At 43.1% G+C, this 23,751-nt stretch overlaps 1 protein-coding gene across 1 annotated transcript; it reads right to left on the reverse strand.

Moving 5' to 3' along the window:
• Nucleotides 1-7,990: 7,990 nt before the first annotated feature.
• On the reverse strand, nt 7,991-14,897 carry LOC110486390 (uncharacterized). Its single transcript, XM_021557939.3, has 10 exons — nt 14,697-14,897; nt 13,835-13,936; nt 13,471-13,729; nt 13,195-13,319; nt 13,024-13,060; nt 12,659-12,921; nt 8,939-12,426; nt 8,650-8,813; nt 8,472-8,553; nt 7,991-8,184 (listed from the first exon to the last, which is right to left on the reverse strand). Exons 2-10 carry the CDS (start codon nt 13,849-13,851, stop codon nt 8,027-8,029), a joined length of 4,593 nt encoding a protein of 1,530 aa, XP_021413614.3. The 5' UTR covers nt 13,852-13,936; nt 14,697-14,897; the 3' UTR covers nt 7,991-8,026.
• Nucleotides 14,898-23,751: the final 8,854 nt, after the last annotated feature.

Genomic DNA, 23,751 nt, shown 5'->3' on the forward strand with positions numbered 1-23,751 from the left:
AAAGACATCAGTCAGGAAGTTAAAGGTTGGTCGCAAATGGGTCTTCCAAATGGACAATGACCCCAAGCATACTTCCAAAGTTGTGGAAAAATGGCCTAAGGACAACAAAGTCAAGGTATTGGAGTGGCCATCACAAAGCCCTGACTCCGGCAGCTCCGACCAGGCGGGAGACTCCGGCAGCTCAGGACAGACGGGAGACTCCGGCAGCTCAGGACAGACGGGAGACTCCGGCAGCTCAGGACAGACAGGAGACTCCGGCAGCTCAGGACAGACCTGCTGGAGTCGCCCACCTGTCCCGGAGCTGCCGGAGTCGCCCGCCTGTCCCGGAGCTGGGACAGGTAAATGCCCACCCAAACCCTCTAAATGCCCACCCAAATGCCCACTAAATGCCCACTAAATGCCCACCCAAACCCTCCCCTATAGGTTCAGGTTTTGCGGCCAGGGTCCACACCTATGTCTTTATTTTAGTTGGTAAGGGCGTGAGTTGGGGTGGGCATTCTTTGTTGTTTTTCTATGTTTTGTTCTGTTGTTATATTTCTATGTGTTTGGCCTAGTATGGTTCTCAATCAGAGGCAGGTGTCAGTCGTTGTCTCTGATTGGGAGCCATATTTAGGTAGCCTGTTTTCTATTGTGTTTTGTGGGTGGTTGTATCCTGTGTTAGTGTTTTCACCATATGGGACTGTTTCGGTTGTTTGTTTGTTTGTACTTTTGTTATTTTTGTTCAGTGTTCTGTTGATTTATTAAATATATCATTATGGACACTTACCACGCTGCACATTGGTCTGATCCTTGCTACTCCTCCTTTGAAGAAGAGGAATTCCGTTACAATTATTCTGACATTTCACATTCTTCTAATAAAGTGGTAATCCTAACTGACCTAATATTTTTACTAGGATTAAATGTCAGGAATTGTGAAAAATTGAGTTTAAATGTATTTGGCTAAGGTGTAGGTAAACTTCCGACTTCAACTGTATATGGGTCTGATTTATACGGGTGTCTACTGACTAGGTGACCTGGTTTCTATGGTCTTTTGAGCTCCAACTCTCTCATCTGAAATGTACTCTTCTTCTAGCGATTCAATGGCTTCTACCTGGCTGGAGCACGGGTATAGTTTACTGTGACCCTGGCTGGGTTGGTTGGCGTCTCTGCTTCAGTGGTTGGTGTGCCATAGAAGTGAGCAGGTCTGACATTGCTGATCACACTCAGGACCTGGTATGGAGATAAGGCTGAGATGGGGGTCATTCATGAGAACCAGTTACATTTTTTGATGGCTTTATTAGTTTTGGTTAGTTCCGGGTCATTTGTCTATGATTTAGCCTGTGTCTCAGCTCTATGCAATAGCACCGCCATGACTTCATAGCATGCAATGGCCAATGTTTCTTAATCCATTCCTGGGAGACCACAGTTCCACCACATCTGTGAGGACTACAGAAGTACACCTAGACTGTCTGAAATCAAGGGGGGGGGGGGGGGGGGGGGGGGGGCATGCGGCCATGTGGAAACTGGTAATACTTACTGCTGACCATAGCTGAAGTCATCAGGTTTGCAGGCTGAGCTCTTTCATCAGTATGGATCCCATTAGATTGACCAGTCTCCTGAGAGTGGGCCTGCCGGAGGAAGAGAACAGAGAGATGGATGGACGCCTCTCACTTTAACTGTCGCTTGGATCTGCACAGTGCCGTCCTCAGTCAACTGTTTTTATGCCTAGTAGAGACACAATGGAATAGTGATCACGTTAGCTATCCAGCAGATTTGTTGAAAATTGGTTCAGATATCTCCTCAGGACATAAACTAATAATAAAACTGCTTGGTGGAGGACAAGTGTACAATAAGCTATAGATATAGCAGTACACACAATAACAAACATATTACCACAGATTGAGTGGTTCCATTACCAACCAGCTATGTTGACAACATCACCTAACAGGGAAACGTTTGTGTGGTTACGTTGACAGACTAGTTGAGATCTAGGCTAACAGCTAGATACGGTAAACACAATCCTAGCGCTGTTTGTTAGCCTATTTGTGTGGAACAGATCCAGCCTCTGCAACCCATTCTCCACTCCATACACAGGCCTCTCTCTGTTTCCCCCCTGCAGATAAAATTACTGTAATCTTCTCCTATCAGGCAAACAGAGAGAGCCCCTGCTAGCCAGCGGAGAGCTATCTAACTAGCATATTGCGACTTTCACAGCTAATAACACCCCTAATGGGGTTATTTGTGCAGTGCAGATTGGAAATGTTGACACGGTGGTTAGATAAAGTTGGAGAGGGGTCGGTGTGCTACAGTAGTTTACAGTAGGGAGGGTAAGGTATACAGATGGTTTATTCAACTTTTGTAACCTGAGTCTCCCTGACCATGTTAGAGCGTGGGAGTCATACCTGAGCAATTGGCAAAGTCCTGAAAAAGTATAGAGATGATAGACTTATGTGGGGTATACAACATGATACCCAACTATCAGGTCTTTCTCTGGGTACCATGGAAACAGCTGTCCCAGTTCAGTGAGTCAAGACACACGCACAGTGAACTAATAACACTAGTCTACTTCCCAATTTGAGTTATTGAGGCAGTCACACAGCCACACAGGAATAATGAATAGGATAAACACCCTTTCCCTCCTAGAGACATTTGTAGTAGGCTATAACAAGAAAAAATGATAAAATACTTAAGAATTCTACATGGGTAGGATTCAACATTGAGGATTCACCCAAACGTGCTCCTCTTCAGTATTCAGCCCAGTAACATCAGATGTGAAGAGTCTTCTGGGAGAACTCTGCTATCACAAGGCCCACGCAAAACCCACTCACTGACACCCTTACACTGCCTGATGACCCATTTATGTGTGTGTATATATATATATGTGTAAGTGTGTGTGTGTGTGTGTGTGTGTGTGTGTGTGTGTGTGTGTGTGTGTGTGTGTGTGTGTGTGTGTGTGTGTGTGTGTGTGTGTGTGTGTGTGTGTGTTGTACCCACATGTAGGTGTTCTGTACAGTATGTTTGTGTGGGTGGAGGTCACTGACAGGCGAAAGTGGTTTTTGGAATCCTTTTATTTTACAAATCCTTTGTAGAAAACTTTTCTTCAAAGCCTGTTCAGACTTCTGTCAGTACATTTGGAATCAATGCCCAACACTCACCCAAAATAGGTCGAATTTTAGGGGAATGATAGTCAGGGCACAAAAATAGAATGGGTACAACAAACACAACTTCTGGTTGGTTCTCCAAATGCGTCGTCCGGGTTAGGGTTTGACCAGGGTAAACCGTCATTAAATAAGAATTTGTTTGCCGAGGTAAATCAAGGTTAAAATAAAAATCTCAGCGATCTGCATCTCTGCCCAAAACTCACCAACACTTTTTGTTGTTGCATAGCTATTACACGGCATCATGTCAGATAGATTGCTGAAGCCATTTGGTGATGAGACATGACAATCCAATAGCTTTGCTGACAGTAATGGCTTCATTTAAATGCAGAACATTCACAGTGGCAAATCCCACTTAAGTGACAGATGTTGTTTTTTTACATTCCTTTTTAATACACAGCCAGAGAGCTGTCCTGATTCAGCCTTGTGAAGTGCCAGAGGACCCAAATACTCTAATCTGGTTAAATGTTGGTTCTGTGTGGAGAGCCTTCTGGTGGGTCACTGAGGCTCAATGGTCCGGATATGTGGTTACACTCCCGCTCTTCCCCAAGTGAATCCTGCTGGGCTGACAAACACACACACACACACACACACACACACACACACACACACACACACACACACACACACACACACACACACACACACACACACACAGAGACATAGGCTAGCTCTGTAACACACTCATAGAGAGAGACACGGATATACATGTGTACACACACACGCACAAACACACACACTGGTTTACACTATTAATCAGCTTAATCTTTGCGCCCTCATCCCCATCCCCCTCACTCACACACAGCCAGACCCACACACCACACCCTCACAGGATTCAGCTGTTAACCCCTGTGTGTGTGGGTCTAATCCTTCAAGTTGACAGACAGATGGTTATTAAGCACCACTGTGCCATTGTTCTGAGGCCGGGTTTGTAGGAGTTCCATTGTCTTAGAAAAGTGCCTGCTCGAGTAATTTGGCAAAATATCTCCTATACTGTCAACAGGGACAATAGAGCCAGAGGACAGACAGGGGAGCTGCACTCTCTAGAGCACACATGATGGCTGCCTATATTCCTTGCACAAATGATGGCAGGAATATGAGGGCTTAATGCGTTGTACAAAATGATGGCTAAAATATATGGGTTGTTCCAGTGAGGTTCAGCCATAGACCGTATAAACATCTGTATTTCTCAGGCTTTGGTTATGGGCTGGGAAGTCTGTCCAGCCTAGCCTAATGTGATACATGAAACATAATGAGGCAAATGTAATGCAGATGTGTTGTAATGAGTGAGAGAGAAAAAATTTAACATAATTTAAAAAAGAAGCCACAGACGATTTAGTCTTAAAAGCTTTATAACTGTCATTTTAGCCGAGATATGCTGTATAAAGACAGGAGTGACGCCGTTAAGAATTCACATCATTTTTAGACATTCTATATTTCTGTAATTAGTGATGTCAGTCTTGAGGCACACTTTCTGAGCTCAGGTATTGTGTACAAAATGGAGGGCACCAACATCTTTCTTTCAGACTTAAAGTGGGTTATATTGCACACTCCTCCTTGATCAGCATGATGCCAGCTGGCTATGAAAAACTTTTGCCAACTTTTCAGCTACTTTTCCTCCAGACAAAGCTCATTTATCAGTTACGCAATGAGAGCCATGCCCAGCGGGCTTCCTAATGTACTGAGCCATGGAGAGGAGCAGGAGCCATGAGAGGAGGCTTAGAGACAGAGGAGCCATGGCCTGGCCTGTTCTGCACCTGACCGTGATCGCCCCCTAGGGTTGAGGAGGAGAGATACAGGACTGAGGAGGCAGGGGGTTCTTCAAAATAAAACAGGCTGTAAAGGACTGACTACTACAGTAAAGGACTCACTACTACAGTAAAGGACTGACTACTACAGTAAAGGACTCACTACTACAGTAAAGGACTGACTACTACAGTAAAGGACTCACTACCACAGTAAAGGACTGACTACTACAGTAAAGGACTCACTACTACAGTAAAGGACTGACTACTACAGTAAAGGACTGACTACTACAGTAAAGGACTCACTACTACAGTAAAGGACTGACTACTACAGTAAAGGACTGACTACTACAGTAAAGGACTGACTACTACAGTAAAGGACTGACTACTACAGTAAAGGACTCACTACTACAGTAAAGGACTGACTACTACAGTAAAGGACTGACTACTACAGTAAAGGACTGACTACTACAGTAAAGGACTCACTACTACAGTAAAGGACTGACTACTGGAAAACATATGTCATAGCTACACAGGCATACATTTTAGGTATAATGTAGAAGACATTTAAAAAATCCTAGTTATCACTACAAAATGGAAACAGTCACATCCAATAAATAAAAATGACTTCTGCACACATTCCTGTACACTCTGCACGTTTTATGTCAACATTTGTCAGTAGTATGACCAGTAAGACATTTTGTAAGTGCCAATGATAACACCCAGACACCCCCCAGCTGCTCCCTTTCTGCCCAATGACTAGATTCTAAATGATCTCATGTCGATGACCTCAGTCCTGCAGAACAACATGTGTCATCAGGCTCTATTTAGCTGTCTGTGTTTGGCTTTTTGACCAGCTCAGGGCATTGAAAGGAAATCATTAGGATCTAACTGATTCCCTTGGTTGCCATAGGAGCCAGTACACCAATTAAGTTTTTCTTAATCAGGACCTGGTGAAGGCAGCTGACTCTCATCCAGTTGTCCGTGTGCCATTGTTCGAGTGATGAGCTACGTGTTTACTGTTTACAAAGCCAACTGTGTATGTGTCTTAGTGACAGGCACAAAAACTTACTCTAGCCTCCCTCAACAGAGAAACATCCATACAATTATACAGCCTACTGTCCTTAAAGACAATCTTCCTTTTCAAAGAGTTGACCTTACCACTAAACTGACAATTCCATGGATGTGAATAATGATTTTTAAAGTCCGTTTTTTCCCATTCACAGTGCCTAGTGAAATACCACCTGATTATAAAACATGGGTGGGGGTGGGAGAGGGGGTGGAAGTGGGGAGACAGAGTAGCCCCTCCCCCTAGGGTTCCTTTCCCGCCCACTGAATTAGCGGCAGATTGTTCCTCCACTGTTGTGTCTGATTGGATAATGGAGATTGATTAGGTTGGATGATCTTCACATGGGGTTGTGTATCTGTGTGAGATGACATTTTCTTTTAGAAAATGAGGGGAGGGGGAAGGGAGGGGTTGGATCCTGTTGTTATCCACACACACACATACAGACATAGACACACACACACACAGACACAGAGTTCATCTGTTTCCAAACCACTTGCTCTTGGTGCAAGTAACTCATTTACTAATGTCAAGGTGCTCGTGACAAGATGAGCAATGCAGGTGACTCAAAATTGGCATTTTGTACATTCTATGTTTAAATTGGCAGTGGCCCTTGAATGTAGAATTCTAAATAGGCCAGTTTAGGAACTAAATCGCTGACATGACAGCAGCAAAGCACATCTGACAGTGATGGAAAACATAAGGTTTCATCCATAATGTATGAGACACATCATCCACAGACCGTCACTGTATACCTCACAGCACCATTACTCTTCTCTTCATCCTGGACCATTGGCTGATTGACCTCATGGGGCGATGCTGTTTTTCCTTCTATCCCTTCCATATTTTTAGGGAGAGGGGAGTAATCATTTACTTTGCCTCATGCTGAGAATATTATTAATAGTGAATCACTGTCCAGGGGGGAGTGTATGTGTCTGTGTTTGTTGGGAGGCGTGTGTCAGTCATTTACCCTGTCTTCACAGACGATGAAGCAGCACCAATATAAGCTGTTGACTACTGCTGAATAGAATATGAGGGTTGGTCCCAGATGGTATGTGCAGGGTTAGGGGGTGGATGCCTGTGTCACCGTCAGAGGGAGGCATATTCATGATTCAACCATGTTCTCCATCTAAGTGCTGTGGGCTCAGGGTCGCGTGGACAATATTACACTATTAGAATCCTGAGCAGAGCCCTCCGTCGAACAGCTTTCAGTGCTCTCTGAACTCATCGGTAAATGCTCATGTCAATGCGAGTTCTAATACAGACAATTCTGTGAATGTAAGAAATGGCTTGCTATTTGATTTCAGTTACCTGGTTTGAAGTCTACTTCCTTATTGTTGACATATTTTACACTCTTTTCCCTATTAAGACTAAAATACCATGAGCAAAGCCTTTGATGTCCTATATTACACACAAACAAATATTCCATCTGATGTCCCACTCAAACATACAGACCAAAAGATATGATCAACAGGGGTAAAAAATAGAGTGAAATTCCATGATGGAGAAAGACATGTGAAGGGTGAAGCTTTGGTGTTGAGAGTGACCCATGTAATGGATGGTGGGATGTGCTGTATACCCTTTGGAAAAGCCACACTATTCGAGGAATTACCATTAGGAAGACATAGCTTCGTCACTCAGTCTTGGCCCATGTGCTCCCCCACACCTACTACAGTTATCATGTGCATCAAACTTATGAGGCCTCACCCTGTATATTCTAAGCGATCCAGATGTAAAAAAAAGACTGATGAAGTACTATTGTTAAACCAGGCATAGCCAATAAGCCAGGAGTGGGATGAGTGGGATACTGTGAGAATTATCAGTGCGTCTCAGGAGTCTTAGAGGTGCGTGGGGATTCCCTATTAAAGATTTGGAATATGGGCAAGCCACACTGAAGGCAAGGTATCCCTATAAGAGGCAATATTTTGTCTTTATTGATATCAGTATTCCACAATCAATGACCATAAAAAGTCTACCACTATAAATCACTCGGAAGTACCAATCTTGTTATTTTGCACATACAACTGCTGTAGACACAAAAATAAATGCAGTAATGTTTATTAAAATCAGGCACTAATCTAGTGCTTCTTCCCTGAAGCTCCTCTGAAGGGTCTGGTGATGGCTCGAGAGAGGGCCCGAAACACCCTAACCACGAAGGGGCATTTACGGGATTGGGGATCCTGTGCAGTAGGTGCAGGTATCAGGTCCTCCATGGGTGGGGAAGCGGAAGGAACCTCTGGAACCAAAAGTGTGCAAAGCTGTCATCAAGGCAAAGGGTGGCTACTTTGAAGAATCTCAAATATGCATATATTCTGATTTGTTTAACCCTTTTTTGGTTACTACATGATTCCATGTGTTATTATACTATGTAGAAAATAGTAAAAACTGGAGAAAAACCCTTGACTGAGTAGGTGTGTCCAAACTTTTGACTGATACTGTATCTTTGTTCACTCTTGCCAAGGTCGTAACAAACTGGTCACATGATGATTAATTAAAATTACATAATCAATGCTTATTACTCACTCAGTGACATATCACTGAAACGTTTTGTTGGCAGTGCTTCCAGTTCAGGGTGCTTCTTGGCTTGTCCTTTTCTCTTGAAAAGCTGTTGACAAATATATTCTGACATTAGAGCCCTCACAATATCTCATAAGCCCACTGGCTGTGGGATAATTCAATTCCCAAACACAAAGCTCCCTACCTTGATCCTGATCTTCGGGATGTTAGGCATTTTGAAAAGGAAACGCCACTTCTTGCTATTCTTTTCACCTCCAGCAGAGCGAGGCATCACCTCAGCGTTGCCATCAGCTGGGTTAAGGCTCCTGGTGGGGAATTCATCTGGTGGGACTAACCTGGAAACTAATTCTGGGAGAGGTAGAGACGATACATTTGGCACAGTTGAAGTCAGTAAACTTTACATCATAAGAAACAATCTATTGAGCACGTTACAAAAGATTCCTCTACAGAGTTAAAATGGCAATTGAACTTACCATCCTCTGACTTCACTGTGGGCTTGGACACATCAGTCAGCGTGTCCATCACTGTGTTGGTCATTATCTTAGTGACCTGATCCATCGTCTGCCTTACTCCGGTGGAAACGAGCGACACATTTAAACACTGCCCCAGGAGAGTCCTAACAGAATTTTCGGCAAAGCTGTAGGCGAGCTCAGAGGCATCATTCCTTGACAGCTTTTTCAGGGCTGGCTTTGGCAATGCCGGTTCAGAGAAGCTCCTGTGGCCAGCCATGGATTGAAGTTGCCGGCTTATTGTGATCTCCTGAATGAGACCATGGACCTTTGTGATGAGGTCGTCTGACACACCTTGAATGGTTTCAATGGAGACAAGCCTCTCAAGGTTTTCCTCTGCTGAAGTCTTCCTTGATTCGTCCGTCACCAGCGTTTCCATTATAGTTTTCACTATAATGTTGGTGTCAGACATGGATGTTGGTATCAGGCATGATGGTTGACACACAAGCTTTGCAGGGGAAGAATCCTGGTTCCTCTCAGGAGTAGACAAGTATTTTGTCAAGGATTGCTCAGGCAGTGATTCTGGCACATCTATTGTGATCAAGTTGTGGGACGCTGTCCCCTTTATCTCATCTGCAGTCAACTGGTCAAGGCTCTCAAGAAGAGAGTCCAACATGTCAGTTGTCTTCTGTCCAACAGATGAATTATTCGAGGCAACCACTCTGCACTTGATCACATTTAGGATCTGGCTGAGGGTGTTCTTAGCAGATTTGGTGAAGCTATGCTTAGTGACTGCCACTGTTGAGTCTTTGAGAGTCAAAAGTGGTTGGCAACTTTCACTCAAGAGAGGAAAAGCTCCTCTCAAACTGTGATCACTCAGCACTGACATGCTCTTGGTGGGTGTCAATGTGAATGTGTCAAAGTGTTGATTTTCTGTTGACGTGTCACCCTGAGATGCAAGGGATTTAGACCTTTCAACATTGGCTAAACTGTCTTTTGTCAACATCTTCTCACTCCTGACAGATTGAGGTCGCTCCGGGTCATGAGCAGTGTCAGAGGCCTCAAAGTATCCATGTTTCTCCACAGGCATGGAATCCACCACATCTTTGGTTTTGGAGGCAGGCACTGGAGACAAGGAGAAGAAGACCTTCAGCCTATCCCTCACTCGGTAGTAGATGTTGTGAGCCACATCCAGGAACTTGTCAAAAACTATTTTAGATGTGAGGTGGGACTCTGTATCCATGGTCTCTCTCTCTAGGTCTTCCACAATAATGTTCACAATGTCCGAGGCTGCTGCAAACAGATGTTGTGAATAGGTAGCAGGCATTTTCAGCTCCAAATGGTTGGCTTTGCGAGCAATGAAAACAGTTGCAGCTCCAAGGACAGCCTCACTCACGATCTGGTTGGCCTTTGTGTGGAACTCCACACTTAGGATACTCCCAATGGAAATATTAGAGGTTCTGCTGCTGCTGGCTGCACACTGTGGCTGTGTGAGCGAGGAAATCTCACCTGAAATGGGGAGGTCCTCCAACTTTGAGATGAGAGCATCCAACTTCTGGCTGAACTCCAAGAACACATTTAATGTCCTCCCTCCAACGGAAGAAGAACAGTCTTCCTTAGAAGCCTCAACCTTCAGAACTGAGGCCACCTGTTTGATGACCTCTTTAGTGCATGTGTTGAGGGTTAGCTGGTTGTCTGGGATATTACTCAGAGACCTGAAGGACATACTAGAGCTGTTAATACTGGTCTTTTGCACAGGAGATACCTCCACACAGGCCTCAGTTAGGAGTGGTCCAGTTGGAGAGAGCTTGGTATTCAGAGGGACATCTTTTTCCTCAGTGAGATGGTGTAAACTGAACCACTTATTTAGTTTGTCCAGCACATTGGTGTACAGGTTTTGTGAACTTGTATGTACTTCAACCCAGAACTTTTTGCGACCAGATTTTGTGGCTGCTGAGACCTTATTTGCCTCAAATGCCTCATGCAAGTCTCCTAATACGCCATCAAAAAGATCCACCGATGCCGCTGCAATACTTTCAGGGGAAATATGGGCAGATAAGATTTCCTCTAATCTATTAGTGTCGGTCAAAGGGGTTTCGTTCAGATTGGCAAATGTCACATCTGCCTCCTTAAGGCCCCGAATGATGTGAGAAACATCTATGTCCTCAAGACTCTGTGACAGAGAAGATACCAGGTCTCTGGCAGCAAGGTTACCCTGGGAGCCGGCCTCTGTGGCTGGGTTGAGACTCATCTCAATCTCAAGCTCAGTTTTAATTGCTTGGCAGGCAGTTGCTACAGCAACCGCTGAGTGAGAGCACAAGAACTTGAAGTCAGAGTCTGAGATGGGCAGAGATGGTGGGTCATGAGTCATGGACATGGCCTCCAGACTGCTCTCAGACACAAAGGGCTGGAGTTTTACGGAGACTTGTCTGACCATCTCCCCAGCAACACCGCTGATGTCTATTGATGAGCTGGAGCCGGTGCACTGTGGTCTTAACAGTGTTTGGCTGTCCGAAAGTCCAAGATTATAAAGAACATCGCTAAACACAACATCCACAACATCAGTCGACAATGCTGTAATTCTGTTGCTAGACAGGAACTTAGCTGGATGCACGTCGTCTGAGTTGAGAGGCCAATCACAAAGGGATTCTTTGGATGAGCACATGGACAGGCTCTGGATTGTTGGAGTTGCTGATATGCAGCTTTCATTGGTAGACTCGCCATAGAGTTGCGACATTTTAATTTGAACGGCTTTCACGATCTTGCCCTTGGAGATATTCATCAAGTGGTCTCTGATGGACTGCCTGGAGGACTGTCTACTTGCAGATCTTTGAACTACCATACTTTGAATTTCAGCAGAAACCGCAGTAAGGAAGTAACTCAAAGGGGTGGTCCGTTCCTGCTCAGTTCTTCCGTTGTCTTTAGTCCTGAGGATACTATTGATGATGGTGACTATTACCTGTCCAGCCAGAGGACCCAATATGGCTTCAAGCTCCCTCTCTAATTCAAGCGGAGACTTGTTGGACTGGCGACTGCTGGATTTGCGGCCGTGCGCAATATGCTCCATGGCATGGGCATACATTGATGCAGTTGCCATGCTCAGCATCTCTTGAGCAAACTGAATGCTTGCCGAGTTGCTGCCTTGAGCTTCAGTTCCCTGACTACAACCCACATTTAGCATTAGTTGAGCTAGCCTGGAGTTGATGACTTTCATCACCATCTCCACAATTTCCATTACCAATCTGGTGTCTGTGGAGACGATGATGGGCATGAGCTTCCTCTGCCTACTCCGGCTGGACGGCAGTACAATCTCACTCAGCGACCTGCATGCTCCACTGTGGACCATTTGATTGAAAACACAGCTCTGAGACAGGCCAAACACAGAACTGAGTGGCTCTGAGCAGGGTCTGCCCTTCACCTCTCTATTGTCCCCCTCAGGTGTAGAGAGATATGTGAACTCTCCAGGAATCAAGTCTTCATCGTCCTCTTCACTCAGCAAAGAGGTCATGGACCTAGAGAATGCACACAACAGAGACATAGTAACAAAAATGTCCGTATTTGGACTCAACCTCATTATTATTACTACTCAAAAGAAGTAAACCAATAAACATTTTAGAGATCTTGTGTTCCATCTAAGCAGTATCTCTCACTAAGTGAGGCTGGTTATTGGTACACATGGTGGGGGATACGGGAATAATGTGTGAGGGTAGAACTTCTTGGAGGGAAGTGGATAGTGGTGCTTACCTGGGAGTGGAGGGGAAATGTGTAGGTGTGCTCCAGGAAGTTTTAGAACTGGTGCTCCTGCTGGGGCCTTGAGTACAACTTAATCTCACAGTGCGGGAGAGAGAAGTTACTGCCTCCTCACTTCCTGATCCAGGAGAGCCTGGCAACTCAGTCAGCTCTATCTGCATGGTGAGGTCAAGGGCGGGAACCACAACTGTCGATTTGATCTTCTTCACCCATGTGACAATGTCCATGCACTTGGCAGTAAACTCATCTCTAGTTAACTGCAATGAACATATAGAGAAGTTAGACACTGTATCGATATAACGACATGTGATGACTCACCATTTCACTAACCAAGCAGACAGGAACTGACTTTAACTCACCTTGGCACGCATATTCGCACTCAACAGATTCCAGTGTCTGAAAAGGAAATAAAAATATAACTTTTCTAATGGGGAACATATCTAGGAAGCCCAGTTGAGTTGGGCATCTAAAATATTTATAATACAATCAAACAATCAAGGGGAGAATAGGAAAGCCACAGAGCAACATACTTGTCAGTCATGTCCTGCACAAAGGTGGAGAGGTCTGGGGAGCTTCTTTGCAGCCTGACAAGGCTGTTCTGGGACATTGCAGCCTGGGGGGCCGTGGGCGTGGTGGTGAAGGTCACATCAGTATCCTGGGGGCGACAGGAAGTATAGTTAGGCTGGAATTCAATCAATTCTTAGTACTCTCTCCTCCCAAACACACACACACACACACACACACACACACACACACACACACAATGCAACTAGTCGATTAGATTGAGAGATGACTACAGTCCTCACCTCCAGTTTCAGGTCTCCAGAGTTGAGTAGAGAAGTCTGGTGTGGCTCCTGTACATGGGATGGGCTGGGTGTCTCTAGATCAGCCTGCATCTCACTTTCTATTTCAGCCTCTAGTGACTGAGTTGGGTCAGCTGACTTCAGACCAGCCTCCTGCATCTCTGCCTCCGGTTCAGCCGCTATTGACTGAGTTGGGCTGGCTATTTCTTGATCAGCAAAGAACTGGTCCAGGCTCCCAGTATCAGGCTGATCTTTTTCATATCTGCGCAGAGGAAAATAATATCTCTATGATCACTGGGACCTAGCCATAATATATAGATAGACCTTTGACCTATGTGTGAATGGATAATTTGTGTAAATTAGTTACCTGACTTCATCCTGCATGTCATCAGCATTATTGATAGGGTCCTCAAGAGGCTGTGAGTTCAATATCTATGAGGGTGAGGTCATCACGTTTGACCTCTGACCCCTGAAAGACATCAGAAAGTCCTGTACATGCCTCACCTTTAGCCATCTCTTTGGTCACATCTTATCTATAGTGAAGGTGAGGACATATCCTTTGACCTATTGCAACTCTTTCACCAGAGAGGAAGAGGCAAAGCGCGGGTTTACACCCAAAATTTGTTCACAAAAATAAGACCACGAAGTGAAGAATATTTGTATCAAATTTGGTCAACAAAAAAATGAATCGCTAACTTGCTGAGTGATGCTAATTTGATCGAATAGAAGTTTTGGAATGGTTAGGTTGTTCGGAATGCACTGATATAAGTGGACACTCGTGGCATTTCAGCAACTTTTGAAAATAATCTACTTTACATTGGAGTTGTGCCTGTTGTTCACACATGCATCTGCCCTGTCTTTGGCTAGAATGGTCGTACCTGATCTCACCCCCTCCCGCCTGCCATCCAGGACATGTATTTCCATTGTTAGAGTGGTCACTCGACTATCTTGTCAATATAATTGATCATCTTTGCTTGCACCCAACCTAAGGGTAATAACCTTTGACCCCCTGAAGTCATTAGAAAGAAGGCCTACATGCTACATCTAGCCTATCTTTACAGTAGCCTATGAGTGGTCTATTACTTAAATGTTTTGGTCAATGACAGCCTATAGGCTACATTTTAACCCACATAAATTAATACAATTGGATGTTATTCTGCTGTAAAATCTGTACAATGCTTCTTCTTCTCATTTACAATAACCACAGTATTGAAAATAAAGTAACATACCTTTACTCTCCGTGTCTTTTCCGTGTAAAATAAGTGAATGCGCGTCCAATGATTAACACTAGGTTGTCCAGTCCACAACGAAGATAAGACTGATCGAACCAGTTTTTCTGTTCAGTTTTAAACCTCATCAATTATGACGTAACAATTAGTATTTTACGCACTGGTAAAATGCACCCCCGATTCAACGCTTTGTTTAGGCCTAAACTCTGTCCAGCCTATATACAGGACTTCAATAAATAAGGGTGGTACATAAAAAAACCAAACTATGGGACATATTCCCCTCTTGTGGTTAGTAAAGGTAATGACGTGATCCTAGTCCACAAAAGTTTCTGACACCAAACTCTCGCGGGGCTCGGTCCAGAAGTACCGCTATGAAATGAACACAATAGACTGTCTGTTTTGATGGTTTAATGGACCTTTGGCCGGGTTTTTAATCCATAACAGACAGTGGATAGTAAATCAAAAAAGGTATTAGAAAACTGGACTTTGTTTCAAAGCATTGTTCCAAAATAATTTAGCAAATACAACCTGATGATATAATCTGTATCAGGAGGAAAAGAGGATTGTATTATATTTTGTTTAGTGGATTCCCAGCTCCAAACGAGCTTCAATGCCATACAACACTCCTTCCGTGGCCTCCAACTGCTCTTAAACGCTAGTAAAACCAAATGCATGCTTTTCAACCATTCACTGCCCCCGCCCGCCCGCCCGACTAGCATCACTACTCTGGACGGTTCTGACTTAGAATATGTGGACAACTACAAATACCTAGGTGTCTGGCTAGACTGTAAACATCTCCAATCCAAAATTAAATCTAGAATCGGCTTCCTATTTTGCAACAAAGCCTCCTTCACTCACGCCGCCAAACATACCTTTGTAAAACTGACTATCCTACCGATCCTCGACTTCGGCGATGTCATTTACAAAACAGCTTCCAATACACTACTCAGCAAACTGGATGATGTCTATCACAGTGCCATCCGTTTTGTCACCAAAGCCCCTTAAACCATCCACCACTGCGACCTGTATGCTCTCAACGGCTGGCCCTCGCTTCATATTCACCGCCAGACCCACTGGCTCCAGGTCATCTATAAGTCTATGCTAGGTAAAGCTCCGCCTTATCTCAGCTCACTGGTCACGATAACAACATCTACCCATAGCACGCGCTCCAGCAGGTATATCTCACTGGTCATCCCCAAAGCCAACACCTGTTTGGCCGCCTTTCCTTCCAGTTCTCTGCTGCCAATGACTGGAACAAATTGCAACAATCGTTGAAGCTGAAGAATTATATTTCCCTCACTAACTTTAAACATCAGCTATCTGAGCAGCTAACTGATCGCTGCAGCTGTACATAGCCCATCTGTAAATAGCCCACCCAATCTACCTACCTCATCCCCATGTGTATGTATGTGACAAATAAAATTTGATTTGATTTGATTTGATTTGATATTGTTTTTATTTACTTTTCTGCTCTTTTGCACACCAGTATTTCTACTTGCACATCACCATCTGCTCATCTATCAGTCCGGTGTTAATTTGCTAAATTGTAATTACTTCGCTACTATGGCCTATTTATTGCCTTACCTCCTCACGCCATTTGCACACACTGTATATAGACTTTTTTTCTCTTTTTTCTATTGTGTTATTGACTGTATGCTTGTTTATTCCATGTGTAACTGTGTTGTTGTTGTTTGTGTCGCACTGCTTTGCTTTATCTTGGCCAGGTCGCAGTTGTAAATGAGAACTTGTTCTCAACTGGCCTACCTGGTTAAATAAAGGTGAATATTTTTTTTTTTTAAATAACCTGCTTTACAACATACACTATATATAAAAAAACGTATGTGGACATACCTTGAAATTAGTGGATTCAGCTATTTCAGGCACACACGTTGGGGACAGGTGTCTAAGCACACAGCCATGCAATCTCCATAGACAAACACTGGCAGTAGAATGGCCTTACTGGAGAGCTCAGTGACTTTCATCGTGGCACCGTCATAGGATGCCACCTTTCCAACAAGTTAGTTTGAGCCATGCTGGAGCTGCCCCGGTCAACTGTAAGCGCTGTTATTTTGAAGAGAAAACGTCTAGGAGCAACAATGGCTCAGCCGCGAAGTGGTAGGCCACACAAGCTCACAGAACGGGACCCCCGAGTGCTGAAGCACGTAGAGCGTAAAAAATGGTTGCAACAATAACTACTGAGTTCCAAACTGCCTCTGGAATCAATGTCAGCACAAAAACTGTTTCGTCTGGAGCTTCATGAAATTGGTTTCATGGCCAAACAGCCGCATTCAAGCCTAAGATCACAATGTGCAATGCCAAGCGTCGGCTGGAGTGGTGTAAAGCTCGCTGCCATTGGCGTAATGAATCACGCTTCACCATCTGGCAGTCCGACAGACAGGTCAGGATTTGGCAAATGCTAGGAGATGCTACCTGCCTGAATGCATAGTGCCAACTGTAAAGTTAGGTGGAAAAGGAATTATGGTCTGGGACTGTTTTTCATGGTTTGGTCTAGGCCCATTAGTTCCAGTGAAGGGAAACCTTAACGCTACAGCATAAAATGACATTCTAGACGATTCTATGCTTCCAACTTTGTAGCAACAGTTTAGGGAATGCTCTTTCCTGTTTCAGCATGACAATGCCCCTGTGCACAAAGCGAGGTCCATACAGAAATGGTTTGTCGAGATCGGTGATGAAGAACTTGACTAGCCTGCACAGAGCCATGACCTCAACCCCATCGAACACCTTTGGGATGAATTGGAACGCCGACTGCAATCCAGGCCTAAACATCCAACATCAGTGCCCATCATCCTCACTAATGCTCTTGTGGCTGAATGGAAGCAAGTCCACACAGCAATATTCCAACATCTAGTGGAAAGCCTTCCCAGAAGAGTGGAGGCTGTTATAGCAGCAAAGGGGGGACCAACTCTATATTAATGCCCATGATTTTGCAATGAGATGTTCGACGAGCAGGTGTACATATACTTTTGGTCATGTAGTGTACATTAGGCCTACATGTCATAAAGTATAAGGCACACTGAAGGAGGCATACTTTCACTGTCAGTTCTGTTTTGAAACCTTGTACGCCTACGCATGATGTCCATTTTGCAATCAACTACTTTGAAAAATCATGGAGAAACATTCAAGAAATTCACAAAACGTTAAGAGTCTGATCATTTGTACATTGTACACATTTGATGTTCATTATTACCTCCTTTGATAATGAGAATTTGTGTTTTCAGCCAACAGTTCAGAAGTCTCACTCTCGTTGTAGGGGAGAAGTATGTTGTGAAGAAGAAACATAACATTCTAGAATGGTTGAGGAGGAATGACATCAACAGCGAACCGGTATGTGGATCAAATTGTCCGATACCCCTGGATTTCTCCTCCTCTCATGGCAGCAAAATGAACTGCATGAAATGTATTCAACTTAATGGTGTGAAACGGAATTAAAATGTAGATAGTCACATGAGTAAGAGGTTTCCAAGTGTAAAGAACACAACCTTCATGATGGTTTGGAGTTCTTTGTTTATTATCTTTTCATATTGAAACAATCAGGACGTGTCACACATTGCACTGCTCGGTTCAGCAGGTGGACAAAGGGCTGCAGTGGCCATGCTCGGGTGTCTTCATCAGATGGGCATGGATGACCTGCTGGACTGCCTCCTGTATGTGTGTGTGGTGTCTGAGTCCACCTGGTAAGCACAGACAGATACCGTGTATCATCGTACAGTAAATATATACATTAGAACACAAGTAAAGAGCAAGTAGGTTCATGGAAAGAAATCTTAAATATGTGTTTAGCAGTAAGGAAAATGCATTGATTTTGACAGCACGTTATAACCCAAGATTCTCATTGTGTATTGCACTTACACACCCTCACTCTCGCACAAACACAGGCACACACACACACACACACACACACACAGAAGAGCACACTTACCTGTACAAAGAAGCTGCCTGGCATCCAGACATAATTATTGAGACCATAAAGGGACCCAGTGTGGGCTTTGGAGAGGTCCAGGGTTGGTTACCCGACAGAGTGGAGGTGGAGGGCTTTCTCTCTCACAGATGTCTGAGGTGTCTTCACAGCAGCCGGGGTCATGAAAGAGGTCAGCACCATAGACAAGCAGTAAAATCACATTACAAAAACATAAAAATACCCCTTATGGAACAGCAGGGACTGTGAAGAGACACACACAGGCACAGACACACACATATACACACACATATGATAACGTATGCACTATATACACACACATGTACACATGGATTTTGGATTGTAGATATGTGGTAGTAGAGCAGTGGCCTGAGGGCACACACTTAATGGGTTGTGAAATGTAATGTCATGTTTTTTACATTTTGCTGGACCCCAGGAAGAGCACCTGCTGCCTTGGCAAGAACTAATGGGGATCCATAATAAATACAAATACATAATATATTAATAAGAAATTATTATGCCATTGTTTATCCAAAGTCTTAATTGTCTTAATTGTCTGAATGCTTAAAACTCCTTCTTTAACCTGGTTCCTCCCCTTCATCTACACTGATTGAAGTGGATTTAACAAGTAACATCAATAAGGGAACATAGCTTTCACCGGGGTTCACCTGTCATGGAGAGAGCAGGTATTCCTAATGTTGTGTTCATATATCTACTGTATGTCTACTGTACAGATGTCTACCATGTAGGTAAGTGTATGTTCCTTCACTCTTACCAATAGGGTCTTTGTTTGAGATGACTCAAGGGGGTCTTCATGGACACCCCCCTGTCTAGGGAGCAGTTGTGAGTTTGGGGAAATGGTTGAGAAGAAAATAGGAAATGGACCTGGTCAAACTGCAAGGTAAGGCTTCCACTTATGGCAGGATAAGGTATCTGTCAATGGGGCAAGTGTTTACCTTGCCTAGTTAAATGTAAAAATGTAAAATACAATTTTGTAAATGCTTACATTACATGTATATACATATAGACAAGCGGTGAGCACCAATATTGATTATTATTATTTCTTTTTTTATTATATATTTTTTAGTGTAACCTTTATTTAACTAGGCAAGTCAGTTAAAGAACAAATTGTTATTTACAATGACGGCCTCCCATGGCCAAACCCTAACCCGGACGACGGTGGGCCAATTGTGCACCGCTCTATGGGACTCCCAATCACAGCCAGTTGTGATACAGCCTGGAATCGAACCAAGGTCTGTAGTGACGCCTCTAGCACTGAGATGCAGTGCCTTTGACCACTGCGACACTCGGGAGCCCACGATATCAATATTGTTCGATATCAACATAAGCAAAGAATATCATGATATCAGTTGATCCTTTCTGTTAACCTACACTATTATGTAACAAAAAACAACAACATATGACTGTTCTGCATGCACAAATTCCTCCCACGGAACTTCTAGATAGGGCTCTACCTGTACAGAGCACATGCCCCTTAAAAAAACAAACACCTCTATACAGTTTTTGTCCTTGTTGTTCTGAACCCACTTCTCGCAAGTAGTCTTTAAATTTGTGTAGAATATGTTTCATTTAATTAGCCATTAAGATGTGGCCATCTATTGCTTCTATGCAACTAAATAATCAGTCAGGTTTGTTCAACGAGACTGTGACCGTGGTTGCAGATTTTTTGGTTGGAGCACCTGCCCCCCAAATGGTTTGTGCACAGTAGGCTTACACTCCTAGAACATTCACACCTGGCCCAGGTGGCAATTAGCGAGCAGTTCTCTGCCCAGAGACATTTGCAATGTTTTTTTGTAAACCGATATCAAAATCGTATCAAAAAATGTAACTGATTGATAGATTTTCCATATCGGTGCCCATCTCTAACAGATGGTACATAGATACAGTATGTTGGACTTTAATGTGTTATAGTTAGTGTTGGCCCTGTTCTAAATACCATGTAACAGATACATGAACACCTGTGATAAATTGAATCAGTTTGAGCCACACAAACTGTATGTTCTTCAATGGTGATGTCACTAATTACAGATATCTTGGGATGTGCTTTGGCAGAGGAAAAGGAGATCACGACTGGCTGGATTAAAGGTATTACTCTGTGCTCTTAGATTGGAACAGAGGGAGAGAAGAAATTAGAATAAATCAAAGGAGAAAAATAATAAATATTATTTGTAATCTGGAACAAAAATAATTAGGAATACATTTATCCCAGCGCTATCCCATGTCCCCCAGAAATCGGAGACAAAGAAAGGCACTGTTTCTGGTTCTGTATCCAGTCACAACTATGATTGTTTGTGATGATGACAATGATGATAAGACACATTTTACACTGGAGCCAGAGAGCTTGAAGACGAACTGGTGAAGTGTTTGGAGATGTGGTGGTCAGTGCAGTGGACATATTTGAGGAAAATCTACCCTTCATTTTCCACTTTGAAATCTCCTTTGATGCATAATACTATATTTCTATCCAACTGTGACACCCCCGGCCTAGATGGTTCTGCCCCATTCAAAGTCTGCGTCCGACATGGCACCGTATACCCTATGTAGTGAACTACTTCTGAACAGAGACCCTGGTCTTGGTCTAAAGTAAAGCACTATATAGGGAATAGGGTGCCATTTGGGACGCACCCGAATACCCTCTTTACACACAGATTGTGATGCACTCCAGGGACTATTAAAAAAAAGATGGCAAATCCTTTTCCCAAAATAGACGACAGTGTGCAAAGGAAAAAAAACATCCAAAGGACTGCTTCGTGTTTGAGGGGCAACCGAGTGACCCCACCATCATATACATGCCCCTTTTCAATATGCAGAATTTTAAAGGTATTTCATCTCATTCTGTGCTTTCCTTCTCCTTGTGTATCCTTGGTTGCTTGATGTGTCTGATCCTGATGTTTCTTATCATGTCTCTAGGTGAGGAGGAAATAAAGAAGGAGATGGTTGAGCACACCACATTCGTACTGTCTTACATTGTAGAGAAGATGTATCACCTTCTAGAAAAGGCATCTGCAAACATGAGAAACAATAAGGGAACAATCCTCAGGGAGATTTAGAAGGCTCTCAAGCGCAGGAAGCAAAATACGTGAATTTCATATGTAACAATGAAATGGCTATTGAATTACTAGCCTGCAGTTAGAATATTAGTATTGACATTAGTGGCAACATGAGCAACATGAGTTCTCAAAGGAACCCATAGTTGAGTTCTCATAGGAACCCATAGTTGAGTTCTCATAGGAACCCATAGTTGAGTTCTCATAGGAACCCATAGTTGAATTCTCATAGGAACCCATAGTTGCCAGTGGCCACAAACTCCAGTCTGTCATACAATATACAATATAGGCCTACCCCTTTGTCCAACACCTGATCCAGGGGAAAGCTGACTACCAGTTATAGGGTCCCAACAATAATTGTTTTCTCAACTCAATTATATCCAAGCCATATAGGTGTTGCAGTGGGACTATGTACAGTATAGTCTACAATGGGTGGAATACCTCCATGTTTGTATATCGGCTAACATTTTTCCTGAAGATGTACTAGCTAAGTACAACCACCAGATGTCTCTAAGTGTTCACATTATCCATTAATTTGCATTGAACTTGTATTTTCGAGCTATGTAGGAAATTATGAAATGTATCTACATTTTCCCCAATATTATGGGCTAGGTAGGGGTTAAGTTATATTGTTGTATTGTGTAGGCCTGTCATGGTTTGTGGGTATTATAAGCACAGATTTAATAACGTTAATTAAAACTTGTAACCTTATAAATATGGCCATTGGCAATATATTGCAAAGTGTCAAAACGTAGGCTACACGCATTCCCTGTTAAGATGCATTACTACATTAAATTAATAAAAATAAAGAATACAGATTCAGAGTAGCCTATCTATTGACTGATGATCATCGTTCTTTTTTTCACACCTTTCTGGCATGTCATGACAACTCGGTCTCAGAGCACTTCGTATTATTCTGTACATAAATCCAAGACACCACATTTAGTATGATATGTTTCCTTTCATATGTATTAATTTGTGGATGTCCATCATCCATTTAGTATGATATTTTACAAATTACAATTTGTATGATATGTTACGAATTGCAATTAATACAATATGATATTATGAGGTAGCAAAACGTATGATATGTTACGAATTCCAATTTGTTGTGGCTAACGTTAGCTAGCTCTAGAGGTTAGGGTAAAGGTTAAGGTTAAGGGAAGGATTAGCAAAAAGGGTTAAGGTTAGGGGAAGGGTAAACTAACATGCTAAGTAGTTGCAATGGCGTGTAGTCATGGTTGCCAAGGGAAGCCAGGCTTCCCAAAATATTTGACCAATAAAACATTTAAATGATAAAATAATGTCTCTTTTGTCTCTGTGCTTTCATAATCTCACGGGAGAAATCATCCAAGCCCATGTATCTGATGCTGTCTGGAACAAATAAGTATGACATGTTGCCGCCATGGCATTTGATTGATTGATGCCAGCAAGCATTTTTAAAAAAAATGTTTTATTTTAACTTGCGCACACACACAGACACAAATCAGTACCATGGACAGCCATATGATATTTAGCAACATTGATTAGGTTCAATTGTTTTTGGTATCTTTAAGTTTGTTTTCAGTGAATTAAACTAAGCATATATAGCCTTGTTGATTTGATGATGTTTAAATGTTTAAATTGAAATGATGCTGGAACAGCAGAGGCGGTGCTCCTGTTGTCTTTGTGCTGACTTGCTGTAACTCTGTGGTTCTAAATCAGTAGTTGTTTAGTAAACTGTTGAAAACATTAACACGCTTGACCATGCTGCATGTCATATAACTGTTTGTTACATGCAATATTTGCTCTGTGGACTTCACTGGACAGATGTTGCTCTCCGGTTTTGTGACAAAACTAACATATGTGTATTTGAATTTATTCCGCCACTGTGTGACTGTTGTCACTTCCTTATTGTATATCATGGTGGCGTATGAACGAATAGCTTATAAAGCAAATAACGCAATTATCACAACATAGGTTGTAATATGGCTTTTGTACTGCCTTGGCTTCCTCTGTGATATTACCCATGCACCGCTACTGAGTAGTTGCAAAGTACATAAAAATAAGT

The sequence above is a fragment of the Oncorhynchus mykiss genome, chromosome 13, assembly GCF_057628025.1.
Source record: "Oncorhynchus mykiss isolate SJ-2025 chromosome 13, ASM5762802v1, whole genome shotgun sequence".
NCBI classification, from domain to species: Eukaryota; Metazoa; Chordata; class Actinopteri; order Salmoniformes; family Salmonidae; genus Oncorhynchus; species Oncorhynchus mykiss.

Excerpts from the sequence above, each read along its gene's own strand:
- LOC110486390 (XM_021557939.3), bottom strand. Across the intron at positions 13,320-13,470 it reads CTGGAGACCTGAAACTGGAG|GATACTGATGTGACCTTCAC; the intron begins GTGAGGACTGTA and ends TGTCGCCCCCAG. Across the intron at positions 8,554-8,649 it reads TCCCGAAGATCAGGATCAAG|CTTTTCAAGAGAAAAGGACA; the intron begins GTAGGGAGCTTT and ends ATTTGTCAACAG.